This window comes from Centroberyx gerrardi, chromosome 7, assembly GCF_048128805.1.
Source record: "Centroberyx gerrardi isolate f3 chromosome 7, fCenGer3.hap1.cur.20231027, whole genome shotgun sequence".
NCBI classification, from domain to species: Eukaryota; Metazoa; Chordata; class Actinopteri; order Beryciformes; family Berycidae; genus Centroberyx; species Centroberyx gerrardi.
This window is the reverse complement of record NC_136003.1, coordinates 24189654-24203755: the sequence shown is the minus strand read 5'-3', so window position 1 is coordinate 24203755 and position 14102 is coordinate 24189654. Positions and strand designations below refer to the sequence as shown.

The 14102-nt window shown below is 46.3% G+C and overlaps 2 protein-coding genes across 3 annotated transcripts in view; one reads left to right on the top strand and one right to left on the bottom strand.

The window, feature by feature from the left end:
• The window catches only part of nkiras2 (NFKB inhibitor interacting Ras-like 2), a 415504-nt gene that overhangs the window by 287935 nt on the left and 113467 nt on the right, over positions 1-14102 (top strand). The window lies entirely within an intron of this gene.
• stat5a (signal transducer and activator of transcription 5a) overlaps positions 1-14102 on the bottom strand; it is a 58770-nt gene that overhangs the window by 3877 nt on the left and 40791 nt on the right. For both annotated transcript variants that reach the window (XM_071916998.2, XM_078284421.1), the window contains 14 exons: positions 13920-14057; positions 13512-13668; positions 11308-11397; positions 10049-10223; positions 8795-8925; positions 8386-8537; positions 7744-7899; positions 5553-5732; positions 4435-4522; positions 3462-3584; positions 3024-3116; positions 1601-1807; positions 671-765; positions 146-288 (listed from right to left, as the gene is read on the bottom strand). In XM_071916998.2, coding sequence (XP_071773099.1) covers positions 146-288; positions 671-765; positions 1601-1807; positions 3024-3116; positions 3462-3584; positions 4435-4522; positions 5553-5732; positions 7744-7899; positions 8386-8537; positions 8795-8925; positions 10049-10223; positions 11308-11397; positions 13512-13668; positions 13920-14057 — 1928 coding nt within the window. The remainder of the gene's footprint in view (positions 1-145; positions 289-670; positions 766-1600; positions 1808-3023; positions 3117-3461; positions 3585-4434; positions 4523-5552; positions 5733-7743; positions 7900-8385; positions 8538-8794; positions 8926-10048; positions 10224-11307; positions 11398-13511; positions 13669-13919; positions 14058-14102) is intronic.

Genomic DNA, 14102 nt, shown 5'->3' with positions numbered 1-14102 from the left:
GAAGTAGCAGACAAGTTTACATTTATCTGGACAGAAATATTAACATTACTTTGACTTATTTGAGCAAAAGGATGACAAGAATATTAGACATCAGCGCTGTTTGGTTTCCCTGGTCGCTCACAGACGAGGACGCCGAGTTATTTACCTGCTTTGTTGGGATTTTCCGCCACCCAGGCGATGGTGATCCCTCCGATCTCAGAGTCGCTGAAGCGCAGCAGGAAGGTGCCGTTGGGTTTGGACAACAGCATGTCCTGAGCCTGCTGCTTATTCACAAAGCCCAAGATCGCCCTGAAAGAGAGGCAGAGAGGAGAGAGAGAGAGAGAGAGAGAGAGAGAGGCAGAGAGAGTGACAGACAGAGAAAGACATTAAATTGTCATGTGTTCCTTCTCACCCCTCTTTCTTTTCACCCATTAATGGTAAGAGCATGTCCGGCTTCCCCAGGTTGCCATGGAAAATCATGTAAGTGTGAACCACTGCCTGAGTTGTCAAGATTGAAAAAAAACCAAAAAACAAAAAAAACGGGGATGGGAAAAACATTTACTTGCACAGAACATGCAGTTCAGCTGCCAATTGAAAAAAAGGTGTTTTTTTTCTCTGTTCTACCACTTTTTTTTTTCAACTGAAGACCGCAACTGACGGCAACCTCTGCCTGAAACAGCAGTTTCCTTACCCGTCATTCCAGTGTGGTTTGAGATGCTTTTTTGTGAGTTCCATCACACCATCAAACCACTGCCAAAATGTGAAGTTCCTCCCTGGCAGGCTTTCCTGTAGGGGGAAAGGGTTTTGGAAAAGGGCTTTACAAACCAAAAACTATATTATCTTCACAGAGTAAAACAGCGATCAGACAGAAATGTAGATCTTTCAAAGGTTATGTGAGTCCTTCATGTCCATCCAGTCCATAAATACAGAGAACACCACGTCCTCAACCACCCAAGCTCAATCAGGATGAACACTAACATCTGTACTGTGTACATCTATATGTGTATACGATGTGTGTCTTTGTGTGTGTGAGAGAGAGGGAGAGGGAGAGAGAGGGTGGAAGTGTGTGTGTGTGTGTGTGTGTGTGTACATGAGTCTGTGAATCGGCTGAAATTTGATGTTCCTGTAATCTAATGAGACTAGATGGTGTGCGGTGAATGTGAGTGCGCTTTCTGCCATCTCCGGCTGCTTTAAGCCGGCCAATGAGGCCCTCAGCCTTTAAATTAGCCTTTCACTGTCTGGACAAACAGACCCATTAAGATGAAGACCTGGCTACCAATGAGGCGTTCTCGCTCGGGTCAACCGGAGAATAGGTCTGCAGGGACGCTGCAAATGGAGCAAGAAATGTTTCTATATATGAGCAACCGCTAAATCACCCCATGAAGAACATGCATGCAACCGAAGTGCTTTATTGAAACCAGCCTGCGGGCAAATTAAAAATGTAAAAGGGAGCTAACCTTGTCTAAGTGCTGAATGATAGAAATCCACACAATAAAACTGATGATGACAGATAATTGGTTTGCTCTAAGTAAAGGTGGTGTGTGTGAGTGGAGAGAAAAAATGAGAGAGAGGGAGAAAGAGAGAGAGAGAGAGAGAGAAAGGGAGAGAGACCGGTTCTGACCCTGTTGAACTGCGACCAGGTCATGGTCATGCTGCGGTAGTCCTCCGGGCTGTTGCTGGAGCTGCTGAAGGCCTTTTGAGCCAGGAAGGCCAGGTTCTCGTCAGACAGGCCTCGGTTGCTCTGCACCTCGGCCTTGTACTTCATGTTGAGAGCCTCGCACAGCTGAGGCCACAGCACCTTGTCGGGCACGAGGAAGGGCACCCGTCCCTGCAGGCGGAGGAGAGAGCAGAGGATTCACGTGGCGCTTTTTATCGCGTCTGGCAAGGCAGCAGGATGCAAAACGCCATCGCCGACAGAGCTATTTCCACAGTAAAATCTTTTTAGACTGTGCCTTCACTTCCTCACATATATCAGCATCGAGGGAGAAGGTTGTGGGACTTAATTGAAAATTTGCAGCTAAGGTATGAAGACTCAGTTAAGGTAAAATTTTGACAATATTACATTTTATTTTATTACTGCTCAATAAAGAACAGACATAAAGAATGATTTTTACAATGAAGTGTCTCATCACTGACTGACTGACCTGACTTTACATCTTGATGCCCTAAGCACTGTGAGAAAAACTATTAATGATAGCAACCATATATTGTACTGTTGCAGATTTGATTTGATGATTTGATCAAACATTTTTTGCATTAAAATTGCTACTCTTAATGTTGAATTCATATTTTTGTAATCTTTCAAAGGGGAAGATCAAACTAATGCACACTGTTATTTTTTTTCACTTATATACAGTATCTTGTAAGGTTACGCTGAAAATGTCATCACAAAAGGTTGTACATTTGATAACTACGGCTCAATAAATGTTGTTAATTAGAGCTGTGCATCACAATATGATCATGTTACTTCTTGATATGAAAATGTCACACAATTTTAACTCATTTTTGATATCAAAATCAGTTAAAAATCAGGATATCAATCAAGCAATCATGTTATCTAGATCAAATCAAAGGTTTGTTTTTTGGTGGTGAAAAATATCAGCCACTAAAAAAAAAAACAGTAGTACACCGTAGTAACAGTAGACTTTGAGACTTTCAGGGTCATATGAATCATATGAATTCTGTCCAAAAGCAATCGACGAGCCCGCAACCATTTTTTCCTCTTTACAGAGAGTTTTTGTATTGTATTTCACAATTCACCACAAGGGAAGAACAAGTTCAGGGCCTCTTGGAGGCCAGTGGATGTGAAACATCGATGTGATGGATGTTCCTTTCTTGTGAAACATTTAAAAACACGGGCTTGATGGAAAATACAGCCACTGACAGCCGTTCAGTTGACGGGCTGCAGAATGAACTGTTCGCTTTGCTTTGGTTGTTTTTGAAAAAATAGTGTGTGAAGATACATCAGACACATTTGGGGACAAGGATAGAAGATTTGAAATTTTCAACCACACAGACACACACACACACACACACTTACTCACCGGCTCTGCAAAAGAGTTGTCCCATAGCACAGTTGCCGTGGCATTATTGTCTTGGCTACCGTGAACTATCACCACTACGGGAAGCGATAACGTCTGTTCAAGGAAAGATGGGAGGCCATCAGCAAAACAATACTGTAACAATGCACATACAACAGGCGACCTTCACATTTCTATGGACTTAATTATTGGAGAGGAGCGCTCTTGTAAGGTTTCCCTGCAGCATGAAAACAACCATACACTCTGGGAAGACGACAGCGGGTGCGCCGATGTACTGTACGTCACATTGTGTGTGGGAGTGGACGCTCAAGGTCACGTCCCTGTGATTTAGGCTTGGGAATGGATAGATTCCCACTGTTGTAGGAAGAAGGCTAGCATGGATGGTACTTTGCAAGTGTGTCAAGGCCATTGCACCTCGTTTGCCTGTGTGTTCACTCTTACCTTAACCTGAAACACAAGCTCATTGCCTCCAACACTAAACTGGGACTCGAACAGGATGGTGAACTTCTCTTCTGTGACAGACTCCGCCCCTCGCCTGTCCGATCGCTTGATCCTCTTCAAGGACTACGGGAAAGAAGACGTGTGTAAGATGGAGGAAAAATTGGATATACATGTTTGCCTATAGGGCGACCATGTGTTCATCATACATACACGCGTGCATAATTCACTTTGATTCAGACTACATGGCTGACATGTAAATAATCCATGGAGCGCTCTTGGGATTGGTGCTAACAACACATGTGATGTGGAGATCAGCACTGCTGAAAATGCAGGCTGATCCTCCAGAGCACTGATGAATTGCCATGGGTTTGTTAGAGCTTCAATCTTCAACTTCAATATATTATTGAGGCTTAAAAATGCATATAGGTCAAATAAAAACCAACAGGGTGAGATCATTATATTTGCTTCCAATGCAAATCAACTTATTTCAAAAAATTCTAAAGCCAAGTGATAATATCATGATACTAGTGAAGTGATCAACCTTATTTCAAGATACTTTCACTTTCTTAAAAAATCCTGAAGCAAGTGGAGCAGCAGTGGAAACTACTCACCACACTGGCAGATTCTTTTCACTTAAAGCATAACTCGGGCCGTTTTTGACCTGGATCCTGTTTTCCCATAATTGAGAAGCTCTATAGTGAAGCAACTGACAAGATTTTGGTCAGAACTGATCGGTATGATGGAACAAAATGATAATGAAAATAGGGTCTAGGTCGAAAATGGCCGGAGATATGCTTTAATATAAGATTAAATGAGGAACACGTTTTGCAGTGTGCTGGGTGTGGGACTATACCACCTCCTGCCCTGCTCTTTCCCATCGGCATCTGAGCCCAAACATAAACTCTTCCTATACTGTACGAGCTCATCCAGGCCACAAGCATCCCTCCCCCAACCACCCCCCCCGCTCCCTCACCATGTTCCTGAAGTGGGCGCTGAGAGTGCCCGTAGTCTGGTGGTACTCCATCACACAGTTATTGTTGAGGATTTCCCCGCTGCTGTCACTGGAGGAGAAGAGACAATCAAGGAGCGAGTCAATTCATGGTGCTGTCGGCCGTGACGCACTTCAATAGTGAGAATCACACTCTTCACAGAACAAATGGAAACAAAAAGACACTCTATCGGGTGGCAGCAACTGAGCGAAAACCATGCAATGCTCAGGAATTACGTTCTCCCTTGTTCTCTGCATAGTTCGACTGATACAGATTTTCATTTGCCTCCGGGCGACGGATGAGGCAGCCCAACATGCCAAGTGGTTTAGATGAGAAACAGCAGATGATGGCTGAGGGACAGCAGCGTTCACTCATTTAACCACTGGCTGACTGGCCGGCTGACTAACGATCCTGGCAGGTTTCTATTAGTCAGGAGGAATGTGGGACGTGGCCGCGGAACAGGCTAAATGTGGATTCTCCGTCCACTCCATAGATTCCTCTGAGGCATTGTTCAAGTTCCAGCCATGTCTTTGTGGTGAGCTCCGGAGACACAGTAGGCCAGAGTTCACCGTGGGATCCACTAATCCCTGTACAGTATCAAGACTCCTTATCTTAATAGTGGTGCACTGAGAGCTCATTCCAGCCAATATGAAGGATGCTATAGAGGGGATACAGAAAAATATGCATGCACATGCTGCGTTCAGGTCACATCGGAAGAAACGAAAGAACGGGATGACATCTTCTTGTTACAACTAGCGTTCACGTGTTTAACTCGTTGGAACACGCACATTCAAAATCATTTATATTTATGAATTTAAGATCAACTACAAACAAACTGCAGCAGGCGTTACTTGCTTTTTGTAAGTAGAGCTGATTGTATTACTGGAAATATAGCTGAGAATTTTGATTTTTATTATCTTGGACTGCCGACATCAGTGGATTCCCTGCAGTGTTACCGCCTGTTACGCGAAGCGGGACGCAGCAACATCCCACATGTCCTACTTGTAATTACCACTAGGAGGCAGACGTGAACGGTTTTCCCCAGTCGACATGTCGTATTTACGGTAAATCCGACACGGCGTGAATGCGGCAACAGACTCACTTCCTTGTGTTCTCGTTCTTCAGCAGGGCCTTGGCTTGCTGTTCGCTGATAATGGTGGCTTTCACCTGCGGCGGGTTCATGTGCACATTCAACTTCCCGCCCACTAGGAGGCGCACCGTGGCGGCAAACTTGGTCTGGGTTTTCAGCACCTGTGGAGGCTGCTTCTCGATGATGAAGGTGCTGTGGGGAGAGAGGATAGCATAGCACATAACAGCACAGAGTGAGAGTGAACAAGAGAACAACAAGTGTCCTGGTGGCTCATTAGGCTCATGCAACAGTGACATCCTAAATTCGAATCCGGTCCGGGACCTTTGTTGGATGTCCCCCCAACCCCCCTTTCTCTTGCTCTACTGCAAAGTATCAAACAAAGAGAAAAATACCAAAGCTAATCTTTTAAAAAACTGTTGATTAAGCTCTATTGATGTGCCTTTGGGAGGACATTAGCCTTTGGAAATGACCTCAGACGTAACCACGGACAATAATGGAAGGTTATGAAAATAATCAGTGCCCGGTGAACCAACTGGAAGGATGAACAGCTACTGACAATGCTGCTCTGTCTGACTGTCTGTCTGTCTGTCTGTCTGTCTGTCTGTCTGTCTGACCGTCTGTCTGACCGTCTGTCTGTCTGACCGTCTGTCTGTCTGTCTGTCTGTCTGTCTGACTGTCTGTCTGTCTGTCTGTCTGTCTGTCTGTCTGACCGTCTGACCGTCTGTCTGTCTGTCTGTCTGACTGTCTGTCTGTCTGTCTGTCTGTCTGTCTGACCGTCTGACCGTCTGTCTGTCTGTCTGTCTGACCGTCTGTCTGACCGTCTGTCTGTCTGACCGTCTGTCTGTCTGTCTGTCTGTCTGTCTGTCTGTCTGTCTGTCTGTCTGTCTGACCGTCTGACCGTCTGTCTGTCTGTCTGACCGTCTGTCTGACCGTCTGTCTGTCTGTCTGTCTGTCTGTCTGTCTGTCTGACCGTCTGTCTGTCTGTCTGTCTGTCTGTCTGTCTGTCTGTCTGACCGTCTGTCTGTCTGTCTGTCTGTCTGTCTGTCTGTCTGCCTGTCTTCTGAGACAACAGCACAAGCAGCCTGATGATTAAACCTGCGGGCTCGGTGAGCTCTTGGAGGCGAACACAGCCGTCGTTACGAGCCTTCCTCCTGCCCTCCGCCCTGTCAAGCTACACTAAGTGGTGATGAGCAGAAGCTACACGCTCTCCCCTTCCCAGCCTACACCCTCCTGGGGCTTGAGGGGAATTTGAAGAGGATGTGGTTTGGTTGGAGAGCAGGAGACACACGAGACAGGAAGAGGAAACATAAGCTGCGCTCGCTCTGTGATAGCAGTGCATTACTTTCTGTCTGTCTGTGGCCAATCAGACATCGCTGTGACAGTGACACGGCTTCTCGGTGCATTATGGGTCCCTGCAGGGACGCGCCTCTGGGAGACTGGGAGGGGGCACTGGGAAAACTTCAGATTACTTCCTGTTCAGAGATGCTGGAGGACTAAAAGACCCTGGCAGATGTCTCTTCAGGGCCACACAACATACTGTACTGGAAACTAATTGCGTGAGCCTTCTCTCTCTCCTTTAATCTCCTGCATACTTCATGCTCTTTGTCGCCAGATCTCTCTAAGTGCTCTCAACATCCGTCCTTTGCCTCTGGGCATCTACTTCTCTCTTTACATTCGGTCCTGAAACTCTGTTTGTTTCTCTTATCTCCTCCTTCCTTTGAACCTGGTCCTCTGTAACCACATCATGTCCCCCTCTCTCCTCCTCTGTCCATCTTTCTCTCTGTACTGCTGGGGTTTGAGGGGGGAGGCTGATAAATAAAGCTCCGTTAAATGGGAGATCAAGTGGAGAAAGAGGAGTCAAGCTGGGCCATCAGCCCAGTACGTGCCCACTATGTTTTCTGCATGGGGCTGAGCACATGCACACACACACACACACACACACACACACATACACACACACACACTCATATACAATCATATAACTTTACCCATGTGATGCTCAATGAGTCAGTAGGAGGATTAGCCCAGTGCCTGAATAATGTAATTTAGATAATAGATGGCATCTCTCACCAGCAGCCACTGTTGTGTAAGTGGGACAGACTGCTTGCATAAGGGCCCACACGGAGCGCAGGGCACGGCAAACAACACGTTACATCTACGTGTGCAACGTATATGTAACATGCACGTAACACATTGCACACACCTGGTGACCAGCGCTGAGATGATCTCTGTGATGGTGCTGTTGAGTTCGTTGAGCAGCTCCTCGATGGGGCCGGGGATGGGCAGCTGCTGTCTGAGGTGCTCTGCCCTCCGAATCTGCTGCCTGTTCTGCCAGATCGTCTCCGCCAGCTTCTCGCACCTGACACACACACACACACACACACACACACACACACACAAAGAGAAAGGCAGTAAGACACTTAGGTACATAGTGTGAGGTATTGTGTTTCAGAAATGTGTCCTGCAATAAGTTTTACCTCAGCTGAGCTAATATCAACGAGAAAAGCTACTCTGATTGTGAGCCAAACTAACTAAAAGGGTGTTTAACTTCTTTGGTTTAGTTCAGAAAAAGTTCAAAAACAGCACTCCTGACAGGGCAGGTGAGCCTTTTTGTTCCAAAATAACCAAATAGAACAAAACCAGCCTTAAAGTAAGAGTTCAAAAGCCTTGCCAGCTTAGAAACCCGACATGTCGGACTCTCCCGCCTGTCTCTTTCTTATTAGGGCCCAGTAAACCTAGGACATAAACCCGCCGGTAGCCAATTGCAAGTGTGTAAACCCGTGACCTCTGGCTTGTGAGGGCGTGTAGCGGCTGTGATCCTGGTGGGAGGTGGGAGAGTTCTCACCAGGACTGCAGGATGTCCAGCCCTCCCTCCGGCGGGCCCCCGTTGCCCGCCAGCTGTTGCCGTCTCTTCCACTGGATCAGCTCGTCGTCCAGAATGATGGTCTGCTGCTTCCTCAACAGCTGCAGTGTTTTCTGGTGCTTCTCTGCCAGGTCCTGGATACACACACCACACACACACACACACACACACACACACACACGCAGACACACACAGGACAAATATACAGCCTCAGTGATAGAATCAGTGTGTGGCTGTTTGACTTTTCCCCCGGTGGACCGGTTGACTTGCAAGCACACACTTGCATGAGGACAATCGCACACATTGACGGAAAGCATATTATGTGTGTGTACAGTACGAAAGCGTGTGCGTGTCTGTGTTTTGTCTGTGTGTGTGCATTTTCATGCCCTACCAGTCTGTATTTCTGTAGTGTGTTGGCCTCTCTGGTCAGCCATGCCTCCACAGTGGCTCTCTTGCTGAGAAGGGCGGGCTCCCGTAGCTGTCGGTCAGCAGGGGGCAGCGTGGCCAGGCTGGTCAGCTGGGCTGGGGAGGGGGGGTGGAGGGGGGAGGGGGGAGGGGGGAGGAGGGAAGTAGGGTAGAGGGAGGAGGGATGAGTTAGAAGAGAGAGGGGAGGAAAAGAGAGAAAGAGGTAAACAGAGAGGAGGCGGTGGCGCAGGTCAGTAAATCTAAGTCCGACACACTTGTTGTTATCTCTCTACAGACCACACACACACACACACACACACACACACATAGGCACACACACATACATAGGCACATGCTCCCTCCAACCTGCACACATACATCATCCCCACAGTGGAATAATGATTAACTCAGCAACACCACCTCTAGCATTATGCAGGCCTCATTTACAGCCAGATTTTTTTTTTTTTAAATGAGGAAACATATAGGCGAAGGCTGCTGGGTTGTGGAAGCTTCGGATTCTTGTTTTCCATCACTGGCTTATAGGATCTAGTACAGTGATTCTCAACCTTTTTCATATCTAGGACCCCTAATTTAGTCCACATTAGGGCTACGGACCCCCATTTGACGAGATTTTGTCTCTCGGACCCAAATCTGAAAGTATTTTTATTGTTAGATATGATTTTGTCCAGAATTCCATGACTATCTGCATTGTAGGAGGAGAGATAACAGTGAAACTATGACCAAAATAGTCATTCTTCTACATTCTCTAATTGGGTTAACTTCTTGTAAATTAAATAATGGTCAAGTTTAGCAATTCATCAATTTGCTGAGGATTCCCTAGAACTACCTCAAAGACCCCTGGTGGCCCCCGGACCTCACGTTGAGAACCAATGATCTAGTACAGGAGCTCAGATAGCCAAATAGACTTTTTATTAGATGTGACACTTTTTGTCGATATTTCAAACCCCTCCATCATGTTGGATTGTCTACTTGGATACAATTAAAAAAAAAAAACTTTTATCCAACCATTATCTCGCCCAGCAGCACCCTGCTTCGATTTCAAACAGCTCCACACATCCACCCACTACAAACGCACATTCTTCAATTAGCCACAGAGAAGTGCATCATCCACTTATGAGTGTCTCCTCACAGTCTAGACAGAGGAGCCATACTTAAAAATGTTTTCTCCGTATTTCTGGCATTGCTTTAGCACGGCGATAATAACTTCACATAAGCTCACCCTGGATGCGGAGGCTCTCCTGGTACTGGATGATGAAGTACTCCTGGTTGTGCTGGAGCTTGCGCAGATCATTCTCAGTGTCCTGGGTCAGCAGGCGAAGCTCCTCGAAAGCCTGGTTGATCTGCTGGTATTTCTGAGACATGCTGTCCATCATTCCGCCCACCGGGGAGCTCGACTATCAGTTAAAAAAGTGTGATGAAGAGAGATAGAGAGAGATGGGAGGGAGTGGTGGGTTTGTTAACGTTGGGTTTTCCATTGGACGGTGGACGGCATCTATATCGTCTGTCATTGGATGCTTTACGGTCGTGGTTACGGGAAGTGGCTGACCACTGGTGAGCTGAGATTCCTTATGTCTAGCCGTGAAAGGATGGAGCAGAGACATGGACCCAAGCTGGACCTCGGCCACACGGCGCGCTGACCTCCCTCCGTCCGCGATATTTTGCGCTATTTGACTGTAAAACCCCCCCAATGCCCATAACCCTGATGGGAACATTGGCCGTGCGAAAAGAGGAGGAAGAAACGCACTTTCTTATCATAAGCAGGCAGACTGCACGGTCAGTTAGAGCTGTGAACGGGAGCACTGTGGAGACGAAAGGCTCAGAATAAACAGGGCGGAATTCAATCACTCCAAATACGCATTGCTCTAATAGAAAAAGCATGCCGGGACTGGAAATCAATTCAACCCAGGAGTTATTGATAGTCAGATGTTTTACGGACCGCCAGCTTTATGGTTTTATAACTCACTGCTTGTTATAAAACATGACATTTTTGACTTCCTCCCTTACTGCAGAGTCGCTGGTAAGAAACACAAAAGGTTTTCATTTACAGCATGATGTGTGTAGGTACAGTATGAGTGTTATATGTGTACAATTAGGTGAATGACCAGAAGCTATGCGTGTGTATGTTTGCATGGGAATCTATAACAGACCTTGGGTGGGGATAAATGGGGAATATAGCCATCCCATATTGTTACCCATTTCCATAGTATCACACTGTGTTGCGTTAAACACCTCGGAGTCAGTCGCCATTATCTTTGAGCTTCTGTTTGCGTTTGAGCTACTCTGATGTGTTTGCGGGAAAAGTGCAGGCTGTGAGATGAATAATGCATGGTGAAGCCACAGGTGTTTGTCCGTGTGTGTTTACACTGGATACGTGTGTCTGCACACGCACACTTGAGTGTGTTCAGACAAACGAGCGCATATGTGCATGCATGTGTGTGAGTGTATGTCTTTGTATGCACGCGTGTGAACCCTACTCACATTAGTGGCCTCTCTGACGAGCCTCTGCTCTGTGTAGAGGATGTGTTTGATGCATCGGACCAGCTCCAGAGGACAGCGGTCATACGTGCTCTGAAAGACAAGGAGCACATGTGCCGTGTTAAGGCCTGTTAGCCGCTGACTGGCGGAGCGGCCGGCGCACACAGGACCGGCCAATTTAGCCGCATCAAGGCAGCCCGCTAAGTTGTGGAGCCCACGCCGCGGACACGCTAAAACCCATTAGACAGGCCTAATGAGAGCCATCTCTGAAGCACAGAGCACTTCATATGAAGACATGACTCAATGGTACACACACACACACACACACACCAGTGCTGAGTGGTAACGCGTTACAGTAACAGTACTCCTTATGGAGTAATGTAACGTATTGCTATTTCAATTTCAGTTGAAATATCACAGTTACCAGGTAGATAACAGATAACATCCACTTTTGGTATCACCTGTCCTAAGTACGAGAATGAAATTGAATTATCCAAAAACACCACATCCCACCCCCCGTACCCCGATTTGTTTTCCTCATAATTAGTCGCTGTCGGTTAACACTGACACACATTAAACTAGCTTAGATGAGAAGCTAAGTTTACTTTCTCCTCGTGGAAACATTCCTACTACTTTTATTGAGCAAAAAGATGAAAAGAGAACTGGACATCCTGATTTCTGAAGGTAAGAGATGATGCACTCTCCAGTTCTGGAAGTGTAACAAAGAAGTAATATAATGTAACGTAATATAAATAATTTAACTAACTAAGTAACTTACTAACAGTAACTAACTAACCCTAATACAAGTAATGTCATTAATTCCCGCTCCCAGGGAGTGAGAGGTAATGTTACTTCTGAATTGAGTAACATTTTTGAGTAACAAGCCCAACACTGACACACATACACCCTGACATACACACACACACACACACACACACACACACACACACACACACACACACACACACACACACACAAATACAGTACATATCACATTTCATATATCACACACATATATTGTTGATTATGCACAGCCAGTCCCCCTTCACCCTGTTGCGCTGCATGTTTTCACTGAGGGGAGAAGACAAATAGACGAGGAGTGGGAAGGGGTGTGTGTGCTCGATCATAAATAGCAGTGTTGGCTGGATACCAAGGCCCTCACTTGGGCTGTCCCCCGGTTGTTTTCCTAATGCTGGATACAACCTGTTCTAAAACACTTTCAGATTGCGCTATTTCTGAGAAGTGCAGCCTGGGAGAAGTTTGAGCCGAACAGTTGCACTCCTCCGACCGATTGCTTATCATCTTCTCACATTGTAAATGGTCTAAATGTCTTTGTGGTTCGCTGAAACCATGACTACAGTCTGAATAAGCGGGTTCCGGTCACTCTGTGATAATGCCTAATGATCTAAGACTCTTCAATACTCTGTCACTGTGCTTACATTTTACTTTAGAAGGAAAGTAGGCGCTCCATACTACAGTATTTTCAATGTAATCGATGTGAAAGAGGGATAGTAAAGAGAAGAAGCAAGACAATATACCATCTCCTGATTTGAACCTGGACTGGACTGTTTCTGAGACAAGTGAGCCCAAGATCTGAAAATAACACCCACCAAGCGCCAAGCGAATTTGTCTTTGGCAGATAAATCAGTTAAAGGTCCTGGGACAACAACAACTGAATGCCTCGGTTATATGCAGTCTTTGGTTTTTTTCAAATTTTGTCCCAGCTGACAACCATACACTCTCTGACTGTCAGCCAACCAAATCAAAGCACAAAAATAGCTCCACTTCATTGGCTGCCTGTTTCACCCGCACTACACAAGCAGTAGCGTACTGCCAGCTTTCCCTCCTGCTTCTCCGCTGCCTGGATGGTTAACTGAAACACACAGCAGGTGTGAGGCCACCAAACAAAAAAAAAAGAAGACATAAGAAGACATACAGTAGACCAAAAAGTTTCCATTGTTTAAGTGAATGAGCAAGTATTAAATTAAAACTAAATCTGCTTTACTGAATGTTTCACACAGTACCTGATTCTATTTTTTTCAGCTTACCAGCTTACCTGGCAGATGAGCCAAAAAGTTAATTTCAGACTCTGAGTGCACCCATTCAGTTGTTTTGTTTGTTTTTTTGAATGGTATATTCCTAGGTATGCAGTGCTATGTTCATGGTTGCCATGGTATTTTCCCACAAGACACTGCAGCCTGTCTCACCTTCAGCTGGCTGGCGTAGTGTCCCAGTTTGATTTTGAGTAGGAAGCCGTCTTCTCCCACCTGGTGCTCGGCCTTGTTCTGCAGCTCCTGGATCAGACTGTCCAGCAGACGCTTGGCCTTGAACTCCTCCTGCGGGTTCTCCAGGTCTATGGCATCCCTGACAACACACACACACCCACACACACACACACACACACACACCAGCACCACATGATTAGCTATAAGGTACTGAAAAAACAAACAAAAGAGCCTACAGGGACGAGTTGCCCAGATAAGCTTTCATGGACAAACATACAAGCACAGAAATATGTGTAGGCATGCATGTACGCATAAAATGCACACGTGAACACATACACACACACACACACACACACACACTCATTGTACTAGCGCTGCGGTGCAACTCACCAGAGCTGGCCCTCTATCCACTGGGACAGATAATGTCGCACCTCGATGGGGAAGTGCTGGCCGTAGAGAGACTGCATCTGGTGCAGAGCATCTCCCTGCAGCTGCTGGGCCTGGATCCACACTGCCATCTTCAACACCCTGGTGTTACGGAGAGAGAGGTGATTAGAACGGTTAAGGGGGGAT